The sequence below is a fragment of the Salvia hispanica genome, chromosome 5 (assembly GCF_023119035.1).
Source record: "Salvia hispanica cultivar TCC Black 2014 chromosome 5, UniMelb_Shisp_WGS_1.0, whole genome shotgun sequence".
Lineage (NCBI taxonomy): Eukaryota > Viridiplantae > Streptophyta > Magnoliopsida > Lamiales > Lamiaceae > Salvia > Salvia hispanica.
Window position 1 is genome coordinate 40,739,019 of NC_062969.1, and position 14,275 is coordinate 40,753,293.

Here is a 14,275-nt window from a genome sequence, read left to right on the forward strand (position 1 = left end):
ACATTATTGAAATTTCATCTTCCTAAATCGAACTATCTAGAAAAATAAAAGAGAGAAAATTCAGAAAGCAACCTTTTATTTTTCAATATTTTATTTTTCAACTTTTCTTTCAGCTGTGTATGACTGTGCGTGGTGGCGCTTTCAATCCAATCACCCATTTATTTGTCTCCATTCGTTGTATGAGCGCCACGCAACCTTCAAACTCACATCCCAATCATTTCTTTTATCAATAAAATCTGATTTTTTCCAGGATTGAATCCATACATCGTTGATTTGTGCGTTTCTCGCTCTACTCTGCTTTTCTCTCTCTCTCGTATTAGGTATATGCTTCTGCGGTGCGCATTTGAAGTTGAAGGCAGATCGATCTGATCACGACGAGCTGATTGCGAAGTAGATCGCCAATTTTGAGGTCGTTGTTTCAGAAAGTTAGTTTTAAAGTGTTTGTTATTGTGTAGTTTTATTCTGCGCTTGATTAGCTTATTATAGGTATGATGAAGCATGATATTGATTTGTGTGTGTGTGTGCGTGTTTGTTTCAATTACTCCTTATATATATGGTTTTTATGATTGAATGTGATGGTTAGGGATAGGAGAAAGTGAAATGATGTTTGTGTTAGAATTGGTGTTAGTTTGGCACTTTGTGATCACCGTGGATTTAAGATATTGTGCTTTAAGCCTTGATATGTGTGCATTTTTAGTTGCAAATTAGTCTGTGAATGTGAAACACTGGCTTTAGATCTTCAGCTTTGGTATTTTTTTGCTTTGCTTTCTGGTATGAGACCATCCCTGCTCTCTGATCATTGTTATCTTTGTGTTGTTCGCCGAGTGGCGTTCTAACGCCGGATTATCGCCGAGCGATCGCCGGCCACTGTGGCGACGCTCGGCGATAATCGGCGATAATTAAAATTTTTTTTTTTTTTTTTGAACCCAACGGCTATTTTACATTCCACCCCTATAAATATTTCCTCCACTTCCTCCATTCATCACCCACAATCTTCATTCTCTCCATTTTCAATCTCTTCTCCCAATCTTCAATTTTCATCAAAATTATGAGCTTTTGGAAGAAAAGTTCCCGATCGGGTAAGGATAAGGGTAAGGGAGTCGAGTTCACAAATTCCCAACACGGATGAAGCAAACGAGCAGTGGATGCAGTCGTTGTTGGCGATGGGTTCTCCTCCCGGCCAACTTCCATACGGGTGGCCAGCACGAGCACATGGTCAGAGATGAGGCCATCCGGATGTATAGTGGCCAGTTACTTGTCGACGAAGGGCTTCAAGTATTGGAAAATCTATGATAGGCTGAAGGATCTCCCCAAATTCCGGACGGGGATGCACAGCGCGCTGCACGGGAAATCGGTGCGCTCGCGACTTAGCGTTTCGGAGAGCGAGGGGAGCGCGGCCCACATCGACTTGAGTGGGGATGGTCCGCACGAGCGCCCGGAGGGAGTGAAGAAGGCGAAGGGGAGGCGGACGGGGAAGGGCGCAACGTCGGAAGTCGCGTCGGAATCCGTCATCGACTTAGAAAAAGCCACTTATTCGAGCAATGTCGCCAATCTGACCCCCAGATGTACACGCGGTACTTCACCGGCGGCGGGACCCCTGAAGAAAAGGCGGCCCTCGGGAAATGCATCCAACACCTGCAGAGTACGCTGGGGCTCGATCCCGACGCCCCTCCGGCCCCTCCGTCTTAGATTTTTTTTTTTAGGCTTTAGATCTTCAGCTTTGGTATTTTTTTGCTTTGCTTTCTGGTATGAGACCATCCCTGCTCTCTGATCATTGTTATCTTTGTGTTGTGTTGTGCTGATGGAAGATTAGAGAATTAGCATGTTGATGGATCATCTAGATTGCCCCTTGTTCTTCTGTGCAATGTTGAGGAGGAGCTAGTTTTCTCTCAATTTTGTCCATCTAAGAGAGTTTAGACAGTTTTGTTACCACCACTTCCTTGAAGGGATAAGGTTATATGGAAATTTATATCACTTTGATGTTATATTACTCGAATTATGCAGTTGCCGGAAATTATGGTATAACACTGGAACTTCTATAGCAATTAGTCTGGCAGAGGGTGGTTTTAGCTTGATTTAGATCTCGGGGTATTTGATTATAGTACTAGGAAAGAAACGTGTAGGATGTCTCCACCAGGGTGTTAGCACAAGGTAACAGAGTGTATAGGGGTTTCCATTACTATTCGGGTTGAGATTTACTTCCGGTCGAGCTGCATCTCGTTGCTGCTGTCACCATTGTATTATACTTACGTCGTTTTACAGATAAAATCCTTTAAGTGATTAGCCACTTTTTGTTATCTATTGATCGGAAATGGAAATTACACGCATCTCTAGAACCCATCCATAAAGTCCCTAAGTTTCCTAACAGTTACATGTGACTGACTGGAGCTAATGTTTACCTACTTGGAGCGCTACATCTCTTTGAATAGGTTATGGTAATTTTCCGACTTATGGGGATAGTTTTGCATTTAGTTCTATTTACAAGTGAGTAGTTGATCAAAATATCAACATGTTTGGGAGGAGAAGTATCACGAACCCAGTGGAGGTGGGTCTGTCCTCTCGAGGGCAATGATAACACACTCATCCCTGCAATCTCTCAGACTTGAACCTTTTTCTTCTTTTGACTTTAAAAGGGGCATGATTCATTTTTCTACTGCTTTGACAATAGGTTTGAGCGATCCGTCATTGCACTCTCTGTTAGGATGGAAATTTCCAGAAACTGACACTATACCGAGCTCGAAGATTTGAAGTTCCAGAATGCTGCATGATATTTGTTTTGTAAACATACTTGTTTTCAGGAATTTCTCCTCCATGCGAGGTTTCATGATTGGAGCTGTTCGACCTTAGTTGGATTTTATTGTTGCTGATTCTGTTGCTATGGCGCAAACGTGCAACAGAAGCTGCATGATCTTGAGGTTTTCGCCCGTCTGGCGGGCGACTAGATTAGATAGGATAAGTAGGCTTAGGCTCTTAAATCTTTCTTTGAATGCAGGTGCTTTATTCATTTATCAGCTGCTAGTTAGTTATACGATAGAATGGCGTCTGTGGCCGTTGAATATTGCGGCACAGCATGTACCGAACCAAAAATCTCAGAAAATGCAGCGGCTGAAGAGAATGGAACTAGGTTCAGGAAAAAGGTTCATGAGTCGGAGTTGCAGTGTTCCCACGAAGAACATGGTCTGGATAAAGAGTTGATGACCCCGGGAAAGGTTGCTGGTACTGAAAGATTGGATAAAGGGTACATGCAATATGGGTATGGAAGCTTTGTATGCTAGCATTGCTAGGTGATATACTGTGTAGTACGATTTCGTGCTAACACTTGACTCTTGGTTGACAGATGTCCTCACTATCGTCGGAGGTGTCGCATTAGAGCTCCATGCTGTAATGAGATCTTCAGTTGCCGTCACTGTCATAATGATGCAAAGGTAATTTGAGGCATTCATTCATTTATAAAAATGCTTTTCAAGTTACTTGTTTGAGGCCAACTACCATGGATTTACGAAATAAATCCTGATTTTTCTATTTCTTTGTGAACAGAACAGTATTAGCATCGAACAGAAGCTCAGACATGATATCCCTCGCCACTCCGTTGTGAAGGTAGGATGCTTCTTGGATCTTTTTCAGTTCCCGTGTATCTGACTATATCTGTTGCTATATTACCACTAAAGGATTAGCTTTCCGTCTTTTGCTCAGAGCCTTCTGATTCTTGTGCGCTTATTTTCTGAAAATTTGCATTTTATTTTGATTTTCAGGTCATATGTTCACTTTGTGACACTGAACAAGAGGTTAGTGTCTATACTAATTTCAAACTTGATTTATATAAATATATATAGCCTCATTGTGCTCAATGATTTATTATGCTCCCAGCATCCTCTAAAATGGTTGCTTTGGCGGTATTTCTCAGGTTCAACAAGTTTGTCAAAACTGTGGTGTATGCATGGGAAGATACTTCTGTGGAGTTTGTAAGCTCTTTGATGACGATGTAAGTATGAATGCACGACATTTTGTTGTATACAATAATACAACTTTGTGAAAGATTTGGTGATTTTGAAATTTCAAAATTTGATGGCTGATCGTTTCTTTCCCATTTGCAGACTTCTAAAGAGCAGTACCACTGCAATGGTTGCGGCATTTGCAGGTATGCCCTCGGCCTTCTCTTATTAACAACAGGATTTATACGGCCAGAGCGATCCTCGTATATCTATGTCAATAAAGATGAATTGTTAACACATTTCAATATGTACATTTTAGCTAATATGCTTGCTGATAATTCCTGATGTTGCAGGATTGGGGGCTCCAAGAATTTCTTCCACTGCAACAAATGCGGTTAGTCTTTGCTTCTTTAGCACCCTTGATTGGATCTGATAAACGAGTGCTTTCTCGTTTCTCATCTCCCTCTCTCTCGTATGCAGGTTGCTGTTACTCCGCGCTTCTGAAAACCAGCCATCCATGTGTGGAGAGGGCAATGCACCAGGATTGTCCCGTTTGCTTTGAGGTTAGAACACATGTCCCTCTCTTCTTGTTGTCGTCTTTTTTTTTCAGTCCAGCCCCGACTGAACCCAAGCATCCCTCGCATGCAGTATCTGTTTGAGTCGAGAAATGACGTCATTGCTTTGCCATGTGGGCATACCATTCACAAGGCGTGTTTAGAAGAGATGCAGGAGCACTATCAGTAACTTCTCTCCCTTTCTCTTTCTCTCTCTCTTTCTCTACACATTCAACGTTGAACTTAACGACCTTATCTTCCGAGCAGGTACGCTTGCCCGATTTGCTCGAAGTCCGTGTGCGACATGTCGAAAGTGTGGGAGAAGTTCGACTTAGAGATTGCAGCCACACCCATGCCACCGTATTGTGAAAACAAGATGGTAACTCTCCACCAACCCCCGCCTGCATATGCCGCCATTCGTTCATTCATTCGGATCCTGTTTATGTACGCGGCTGTTGATTCTGCTTTCTGATTGCAGGTATGGATTCTGTGCAATGACTGTGGGCGCAACTCTGAGGTGAAGTATCACGTCGTGGCGCACAAATGCCCCCACTGCAAGTCATACAACACGCGCCAGACGAGAGGGCTCGGGAGATAGATCAGCCGGGGCTGCGGCCCGCGTGCAATGAAGGCAATTGGCGTTGCCGGGAGGATGCTGAGATATCGTTTCAGCTTTTATTCTTCATAGATTTTATTTGCTGTATGTTAATATTTTGTAATCTCATCTTTTGTTATATTTTGTATTGTCTTTGTAAATTTCATAATCTCTTTCTTTCAAGGAATGAAATGTAATGTTGATATGCGTAATTGTTTTTTATATTATCCCAATACTGTAGTCATTTATTATTTTTTTCTTCGTTGTTTGTAGTTTGTCGAATTCCTCAGTCAAAAGGCTATAAATAAAATTCTGATTATTTAATTTAGATTCAATCTTGAGGAGTAGATTAAATGCTGCTACAAAATATACTGTAAAATGAATAATTATGTAACATAAGTCAGGATGGCCGAGTGGTCTAAGGCGCCAGACTCAAGTTCTGGTCCTCTTACGAGGGCGTGGGTTCAAATCCCACTTCTGACAATATTTTGTAATTTTTAAAAATATTTTAATTGATGAAATACAATATCACATTTTATGCTAAAAAGGGAGTACTAATTAAATTCGACAGTAATTAGCAACACTTTATAATATTTGACACGTCTGAGCATTTTTCCACAACTTTCAAAAAATGAAGAGGCTTATAAGTGTTTGCTGCACAACCAATACAAACCATTTGTTAACAAAAAGATCATCAAATGCCACCCCTTTTGTTATGTACAATAGTCAGTTAAACTTTGCCTATGCATCCATCTTCAGCCGGAGCAGCGCCTCCTCCGCTTGAACCGACGTCGTCGTCGTCATTCAGTTCAGCAGGAGGAGCGTGCACGCAGGAGCAAACTGCCCGTACGCAAACACCTGCCGCCTCTGGCTGGCCACGGGAGCGCCTCGTTCTCCATATCTACAAGTAAGACTCACAGCCCTCGCCTCGGACAAGGAGGGCTCAGCTTCCCTCAGCACCATCCTCCGGCCCCGCTTGGTCGGGCCCTTCTGATCGCTCAGAACCACGCTCGGTATCTGCAGCCTCGCCACGGAAGAGTTTGGAGTTGCTTCTTTCTGACAGAACATCTCCAAGCTTTCTTGAGCCGTGGACGGCGTCTCTTGTTCCGCCTGCGGTGGTGGTGGTGGTGGATGCGACGTTGAGGTTGTGGTCGTCTTCCTCGATGACGCTCTCACTCTGTTCGCCTCCTTGGAGAGCCCGATGGAGCGCCACGCCTCAGCCACGAGCTGGACAGTGCTTCTCTCGGGACGAACGTTGAATCCCTCCTCCATGAGGCCGAGCACCTGCTCGGCCTTCCACGGCTTCTTGTTCTCGGCATATCCGCCTATTAGGGTCTCGAATGTCTTCAAATTTGGAGGGATCCCAGACTCGATCATCTTCCCGAGTACCCTCTTCGCAGAGTCCATCGAGCCACTGCTGCACCACCCGCTGATGACCGTGGTGAAGATGACTACGTTAGGACGAACACCAGATGTTTTCATGGCGTCCAAGAGCTCCTCGGCCTTCTCCGGCTCCTTGGCCCGTACGTAGCCTTTAGCAAGAATGCTATAAGCGTGGGCGTCGGGTTTGATCCCAGCTTCCACCATGTCGTCGAAAATCTCCCTGCACTTGATCATGTAGCCCGCAGCACTCCACGCGTTCATGATCGTGCTAAACGTGATCACGTCCGGCTTCACTCCGAACTCCTCCATCAACGTCAGAACCTAACAAAATCAAGAATCGGGTTCTTTATAAGTTCAATAGCACAAAAACGAACAAATGCAAAGGCCGTTAAGCCACCCCACCTCATCCACACTGTTCCTATCCGATATGTCGAGGAACCCTTTGATCAGTGAGTTGAAAACGATGAGGTTAGGGCGTACACCAAAGCCCTTCATCTTGTACACGAATCTCAGCGCCTCGTTCACTCGTCCCTCTTTGCAATAACCGGATATTATGATGCCGCAAGTTCTATCATTCGGCTGCACATTATTCCTCTGCATCTCCATGATCACGTCTTCCGCCTTACCCGTTTGCTTGTTCTGAACATAGCCCTTCACCAACGTGTTGTAAGTCACTGCATCGGGCTGTACACCCGAGGCCACCATCTTCGACACTACACCCCAAGCCTCCTCCACGTTGTTCCTGTTGCACCACGCCCTAACAAGGACGTTATAAGTCCTCACGTTGGGCTTCGTGTTTGCTTCCCTCGACATGAGCTCCATTATCTTTAAAGATTCATCGGGTTTCCCTGCAATCCCATACCCTTTGATCAGCGTATTGTACGTGCTCGTTGTTGGCTTGATCCCGCGTTCCTTCATCATCGACAACGTTCTCATAGCTCCATCCATGTCCCCGGATTCAGAGAATGCATTGACCACAGCGTTGAAGAACACCGGGTCCGGCTCCATCCCATTCCTCTGCACCTCGGAGATTATTGAATGTATGTGACCGAAGCGTTTCTGAACAGTCAACGAGGCTAGGAGTGTGGTGTAGGTCACTAGAGACGGCTTATGCCCTCTCTGAATCAAATTGTTGAAGATCGACTGGACTTCCTGCGGCTTCCCTCGTTCCAACAAGATGTTCATCAATTTGGTCCTCGAACGGACAATCTTACAGCTCTCCCCACTCGAGCAGATGGTGCAAGGAGTCGATCCTGGCATTGGCCGCAGCTGCAGTTTCTCGTCAAGAGACCTATCCTGCAATTCAAAGAAACAAAAAACAACGATATTTATCACAAACTTTTCAAAACATAACAACTTTTCAAGAATCTTTACTAAAAGATTACATTTGTGGGAAGCTCTTCAACTTGTTTGTCTAAATTGCTGCCTTGTTTTGTGCTGCCTATCTCAAACTTATCAACGTAGCCCATGGTTTCTCGATGATTAGGAAGTTAATCCCTTCTCGTCACACATTCACAAAATCGACAACAGCACAAAGATTCCAGTTTTCCTGCAAATCAAATCGACAACAGCACAACCAATATCATTTTTTGATGAAGGACAACAAGTTCGTAACAAGCGCATGAAAACTAAAGAAACGTTGATGAGAACACGAGAACTAACTCTTCAGGGTTCGAACAGGTACTACTTGGATGCAATTTAAGCCAAATTCAACAATTCAAATATGACTAGATATCAAGACATGAGCAAGATAGATTACACTATTTGAACAATGCAGAGAGGCAAAATGAAACAAATAAGTATTTTTGCATATCCAAAGCTCCTTATGGGATCATAGCTAATAAGTGAGACGAAGACGAACTAGCAAAAACACGGATCATAACATGAAATGCAATTGTAGAAGCTCATGAGATAGTGAGTAGTAGTACAACATAGCATGATACTATTGCCTTCAAATCTCTTCATTGTTTCAAGAAAAAAACAAGAAAGTGTGATCTATCGAAGAAGATGAATTTGTGACTACATTCGACTTCAAACCATATAATTGAAATTTCAAACAATTCTAATTCTTGTAGTAGTTGATTTCAATTCTAAATACATTCTGATTGAGCAATCAAGAAACTAACCACATTCTTAAATGTCACACACACTGAATGATTCACTCTGCCACACACACACACACCAACAAAAAAAAAACCTTTTGCTTAATTTACAAAAAGATGAAGAATCCATCAAGATCCTGACCTTGTAGCAATTTGATTGAGTAATCAAGAATCTAACAAGATCCTGTGTTTTTCACCTTCAGCCCCAAATAATCAAGAAACACACAAACACACACACACTCCAATTTACTCGGCTTAGCTTCTCTCTCTCTCTAGCAGTCTAGCTTACACACAATCACACCACTACCACCACCAACAACAACAAAAAAAAAACCCCTTTTGCTTAATTTTAAAAAGCTCAAGAACCATCATCAAGATCCTGACATTTCTCACCTCCACACTCCAAAAACCTGAGAAAAACTCGAATACTACTATTTCAAGAAATGGGATTATGACAAGACAATGAATCAACTTGGTGGTATTGAAGAGTAATAGCAGCCCGTACCTCATTCTGGCTATTGTTCCATGGAAAATGTTCAACGAGATTATGAATCAGTGGACAAAAGGATGTATTTATAGCGTCTCAATTCCAACATTCTTGCGAGAATAATAAATTAATAAAATAAATATTATCCACATATTATCACTAGAATTTGAATATGGAAGATAAGGTGTAGCATAGAGATGAGGCTGACGCATGTGAAATAAGGATATTGCATTTTCCATCATTACTAATTTACTACTCCTACTCCACAATTTTATTTCTTTTTCCAATTTCTATTTATTTGTTGGTATTGCAATTGCATAGTAGTCCATTTAACATTTTACCACATGAAATGTGAGTCATAAAAAATTAATGACATTTATTCTCATGTATAAATACAAAAGATTTGTTACACATTAAATATAGCCATCAACTATGGTTTATAACCCAAATTAGCTTTCATGTTTTACTTTTTTATAGCTTGTTAAAACGAGGTGGAAACTAAATTAATTTTGTAATTATTATATTATTTCATTATACAAAACTGGATTGCTGGCTTACATTTGAGTAAATAAAATTATTCATATCAATTTAATTCTTATTTAAAAAATCAAATAATTAATTAGAGGGATATTGACATCTAATATCACGAAACTTTAAAAAAGTTAGGATTTTTCCACGAACTTTAAAACTGACAAATAATATCATGAACTTTACTCCTGGTTTGTTTTTTCCCACAAATGAAAAAATTCTTACAAATAATATTATGATACAGATTTGTTTTCGTAATTTCTCGACAATAATTTGAGAACTTTAAGTTTTTCAATATTTGAAGATAATTTTTTTTAAGCACACCCTCCAAAATTGTTCTTCAATCCATTAAAATAATATGAATTTTTTTGGCCCAATACTAAGACCCAACTATGGCCAATATCCTTATTTATGCACGCCAATACAATACTAAAAATAATATGAATTTTTAAGCACGCCAATATCCTTATTTATGCACTTCAACTAGCTCGAAATTTTTTTGGCCCAATACTAAGACCCAACTATGGCCATGAGTGCAAAATAAGCCCATTTCTTCCTTCATTTTCATTAGGGCAAAAATACCCAATCTCTCTCTCTCTCTCTAACGCACACAGTCGCGCACCGGAGACGCAAATTTGAGCTCAAATCCGGTAGATTTTCGCCATCACTACCGACACCATGGCCGGCGCGGCGCCGTACGACTCCGAGCAATCCGCACATGGAGATTCCGCCTCCGGATACGACCCGAACTACGTGCCGGACTCGGTGAAGTCGTTTGTGGTGCACATGTACCGCCAGATACGGGAGAAGAATGTCTACGAGATCCACCAGATGTACGAGACGTCGTTCCAGAGCATCAGCGATAGGTTCTTCAAGGACGCGCCGTGGCCGTCCGTCGACGCCGTCGCCACCTACGTCGACAATGACCACGTCTTCTGCTTGCTCTACCGCGAGATGTGGTTCCGCCACCTCTACGCGCGCCTATCGCCAACGCTGAAGCAGCGGATTGATTCGTGGGATAATTATTGCAATCTGTTTCAGGTTAGGGCTAATTATGTGTGGAATTCAGTGTTATCTCGACAGTTTTTAACCTGCATTATCAGTGAATTAAACCATCGAGATCTCAATGCTGTACAGACTGTGTAAAATTAATGTATCACTAGTTTATTAGTTCATCGAGTGTTGATAAACTCCTATACTGTTTTATGTGTGGAAGTTTATACGGAGAGAATTGAAGCTAGGTTCATTTTATATTACTGTTAAGTTGATAATTGTTGAATTTCAATCGTAAATGAAAATCTTTCCAAATATGTGGGATGCTATTGATTCCGTCTTGCTATTGAGTGAGGAATGTGAGAGAAAACATAAAAACTGAAACATATCTGGAGAAGAGGATTTTGTTTTTATTGAAGAAGTATTGTGAGGATTGACAGGGTTAGTTGGCTGTAAAATACATTTTCTTCTATTTTGTGCTTGGTTAAAGTGTCTTAAATATTGATTATTGGCAGTTTGATATTAGAACAACTATGTATCAAATGGTATTTCTTTTAGCTAGCCTTGAATTGTTTTTGCTTATAGTAATGCTGGTTTGCGTTAAGCCGTTAATTGAAATGAAGGAAATGAGGATTAGTGTCAACTACAATGGATCACAACATGCTGCTGATTCTTATAGTTAGGATGATGATTTTCGGAATTCATACTGATTGCATAAACTATATACTCCACTTAATTTTGATGAGATGGACTTTGCTTGTTCTGATGGATAATTGTGCATGCTGAACATGAAATTTTATGTACAGGTTGTATTGCATGGAGTAGTGAACATGCAACTGCCAAATCAGTGGCTGTGGGACATGGTTGATGAATTTGTGTACCAGTTCCAGTCTTTCTGTCAGTATCGTGCCAAGATGAAGAGCAAAACCGAGCAGGAGATTGCTCTTCTGCGCCAGTATGATCAGGTTTGTAAGTGAGAAATGGATGAGTAGTTTTCGATAAATATTTGTGTGCTTATGCGCTTTTCTTTTAGAGTATTGTTCTTATAATGATGTTCTGTTATTATGTTATCTATGATTTTCATTGCCCGTGTGAACTTCATATAAGAATAGTGGAAGGAAAATAATATGGAGGCCTCATGAGGATGTCAAACCTGCTACTGATTTTCTCCTTATTTCACAGATGCACTTCTCCATGTTTTTTTCATCAAGTTGTTGAATTTCCTTTGTGCACATTGTATGTTGTTCTTGGCACCTTACTTTTTAAAGAAAAGATTGTTTCTAATTATAATTTTGTGTCTCAGGCATGGAACGTATATGGTGTCCTTAATTATCTACAAGCACTTGTGGAGAAGTCTTCGATCATTCAAATTCTGGAACAGGAGAAGGAAGGTCTTGAGCAGTTCACTGCTACAGACGGATATGATTACAGTGGTGGAAGCAATGTGTTGAAGGTCTTAGGTTACTTCAGCATGATAGGCCTGCTTAGAGTTCACTGTTTATTGGGTGATTATCACACTGGCCTGAAGTGCATACTTCCAATTGACATAACTCAACAAGGTGTCTACACTAGTGTCATTGGGAGCCACATAACCACAATATATCACTATGGATTTGCAAATCTCATGCTTCGGAGGTGCGTTAAACTTTTTTTCTCCCTACCCAAAACTCTATGGACCTACCTACATTTCCAAGTTTCTTAATTTCTCATTTAAATGTCTTATTAGTTGCCTTATGTGTTGAGTTGATCACTGCCCAGTGTAGGTATGGCATGATATACCATACACATAACTAAACCATGTTTAGACTTTAGAGTACCATTATGTGACTAACTGCCTACTTGTTTGGAGAGATGTTGATGAATGATGTTTTTAATGCATTGTCGTTGAAATATGTATGTGACTAACTGCCTACTTGTTTGGAGAGATGTTGATGAATGATGTTTTTAATGCATTGTCGTTTAAATATGTACAGGTATACAGAGGCAATTCGAGAATTCAATAAAATACTTCTTTATATATGTCTTTGGTTTTGTATTTGTATTTGTATTTGTATTTGTATTTGGGGGCAGTTGGCATGACCGATTCTAATTAGTTTTCATAATCTCATAAGCTTTTCAAATCTAATCTTTTCAGGATGCTTATAGACTACAGTTGAAGTTGTTCCTTTATGAAGTAAAGCAGCAGCAACTACTATCAGGCATTCGGACCTTCTTAAATGTATACTCTACGATCTCCATTGCAAAGCTGGCCTCGTATATGGAAGTTGATGAACATACTTTGAGGTAATGTGATACACTGTAATCCCAACTTGACTTCCTGCTTTACTTAATTCATAGAAGGGATGTTGCATAAGCAGTATTTCATCATCCGTTCACAGGACAATTTTGATGACATACAAGCACAAGATGCATTCAGTCAATTCAGATGGGAAAATTGTCTCCAATATGGACACCAATTTCTACATTGACGACGTGAGTTTAATAAATCAAGACTGTCCATCTATTATGTTTTCTTAAGTCATACACGAACTTGGATTCATTTGATCTTCGTTTTAATTTCAGGACATGGTCCACGTTGTTGAATCCAAAGCACCAAAGAAATATGGTGATTACTTTATGCGCCAAATTGTCAAGGTACATACAACGAAGCTAAACATTCATTTATGATACTTTCTTTGCATGATATGCTTATAGTAGTACTAGTACCAAGAGGCTAAACATTGATTCGTTCCCTAAAAACTCGTCTTGCAGCTTGAAGGGATAATGACTGATATCGACAGAGTAAAGCTCGAGTAAGAATCGTAGTCTTGATCTATGATTTGCCCTTTTTTGTATTTTGGAAGAGCAGAACCAGGGCAGTTTCATTGGATCATTTTTGATCTTTCGATATTGTGTTGCAAGTTAAATATGACTTCCTTTGATCTGTGCTAAGAAAAATGTTGTAATGAAGAGATACTAAGCTTTTTTCTCGAGTATTAGAACTCTAATTTATCATTATACTAGGATACAAGGTTGCCTTTTCTGCTAATATTTGATATAATATCAGTTTGCACTCGAAATTAATTTGGTGTATTATTTTTTGGGCTTTTTCTTGCATTGTAGCAAGTTTTTTTTAATTGTTAAATGGAGTATTGTTTTATTTCTTCGAATGGTTTGTGTTTAATGTAACTGATTTTAATTTATAATTGTTATTGTTGTTCTACTAAAAAATTGTATACTATAATTTTTATTTTTATTAGCCTGAGAATTTTTGTTTCTTAGATTTCGCAAGGTATGAAAATATATTGCCTGAAGTCAACAGACGCATAAAAAGGAAGCTTTTGTGATTTGAATTACTACTGGAAAACGAAAATAGAGCTGCTACTATTCCTTGTACGAAAAAATAAATGATAAACTTCTTAATTTGCGTGCCAATTTGCCAACTACTACGTCAAATAATACAAGAGAATTAAATCTCACGAATTAATTTGCGTGCCAATTTGGCTACTACCTCATCATCTAATTAATCTTAGTAATTTATAAATCTTGACATTTCCTATATCAAACTAATTTCAAAGAACGATTAATTTTAATTTTTGAGTCTTAACATTTCTTATCACAAAACTAATCTCGACCTTTATAGTTACAAAGTCAATATTGTCTAATTTGGATTAATATTAGGAGAATTTATTCGTAAAAATCATTTCCGTGTCATTACTTAT

At 40.1% G+C, this 14,275-nt stretch overlaps 3 protein-coding genes and 1 non-coding gene across 8 annotated transcripts; 3 read left to right on the forward strand and 1 right to left on the reverse strand.

The window, feature by feature from the left end:
• The first annotated feature begins 253 nt into the window (after positions 1–253).
• Positions 254–5,293, forward strand: LOC125188354 (probable E3 ubiquitin-protein ligase RZFP34). 4 transcript variants are annotated; one of them, XM_048085142.1, is made up of 13 exons: positions 254–409; positions 2,669–2,915; positions 2,993–3,253; positions 3,338–3,425; positions 3,538–3,597; positions 3,753–3,785; positions 3,905–3,982; positions 4,095–4,138; positions 4,286–4,326; positions 4,413–4,495; positions 4,581–4,672; positions 4,754–4,865; positions 4,965–5,293. In XM_048085142.1, the coding sequence occupies exons 3-13, from the start codon at positions 3,036–3,038 to the stop codon at positions 5,082–5,084; spliced, it is 969 nt and encodes a 322-aa protein (XP_047941099.1). In that variant the 5' UTR covers positions 254–409; positions 2,669–2,915; positions 2,993–3,035; the 3' UTR covers positions 5,085–5,293. The 4 variants fall into 4 exon arrangements, with proteins under 4 accessions (XP_047941099.1, XP_047941098.1, XP_047941101.1 ...); XM_048085141.1 differs by having other exon boundaries at positions 2,669–3,253; XM_048085144.1 differs by lacking the exon at positions 2,669–2,915.
• Positions 5,294–5,480: 187 nt separating this feature from the next.
• Positions 5,481–5,564, forward strand: TRNAL-CAA. Its single transcript has one exon. It is a non-coding gene; the product is annotated as a tRNA-Leu (tRNA).
• Positions 5,565–5,655: 91 nt separating this feature from the next.
• On the reverse strand, positions 5,656–9,201 carry LOC125188353 (pentatricopeptide repeat-containing protein At5g25630-like). 2 transcript variants are annotated; one of them, XM_048085140.1, is made up of 4 exons: positions 9,072–9,201; positions 7,850–8,013; positions 6,867–7,760; positions 5,656–6,785 (listed from the first exon to the last, which is right to left on the reverse strand). In XM_048085140.1, the coding sequence occupies exons 2-4, from the start codon at positions 7,931–7,933 to the stop codon at positions 5,886–5,888; spliced, it is 1,878 nt and encodes a 625-aa protein (XP_047941097.1). In that variant the 5' UTR covers positions 7,934–8,013; positions 9,072–9,201; the 3' UTR covers positions 5,656–5,885. The 2 variants fall into 2 exon arrangements, with proteins under 2 accessions (XP_047941097.1, XP_047941096.1); XM_048085139.1 differs by lacking the exon at positions 9,072–9,201 and adding an exon at positions 8,709–8,904.
• Positions 9,202–10,139: 938 nt separating this feature from the next.
• On the forward strand, positions 10,140–13,571 carry LOC125190080 (eukaryotic translation initiation factor 3 subunit L-like). The gene is made up of 8 exons (XM_048087277.1): positions 10,140–10,622; positions 11,381–11,539; positions 11,878–12,209; positions 12,548–12,601; positions 12,705–12,857; positions 12,953–13,046; positions 13,137–13,208; positions 13,326–13,571. Exons 1-8 carry the CDS (start codon positions 10,260–10,262, stop codon positions 13,368–13,370), a joined length of 1,272 nt encoding a protein of 423 aa, XP_047943234.1. The 5' UTR covers positions 10,140–10,259; the 3' UTR covers positions 13,371–13,571.
• The last annotated feature ends 704 nt before the right edge of the window (positions 13,572–14,275 follow it).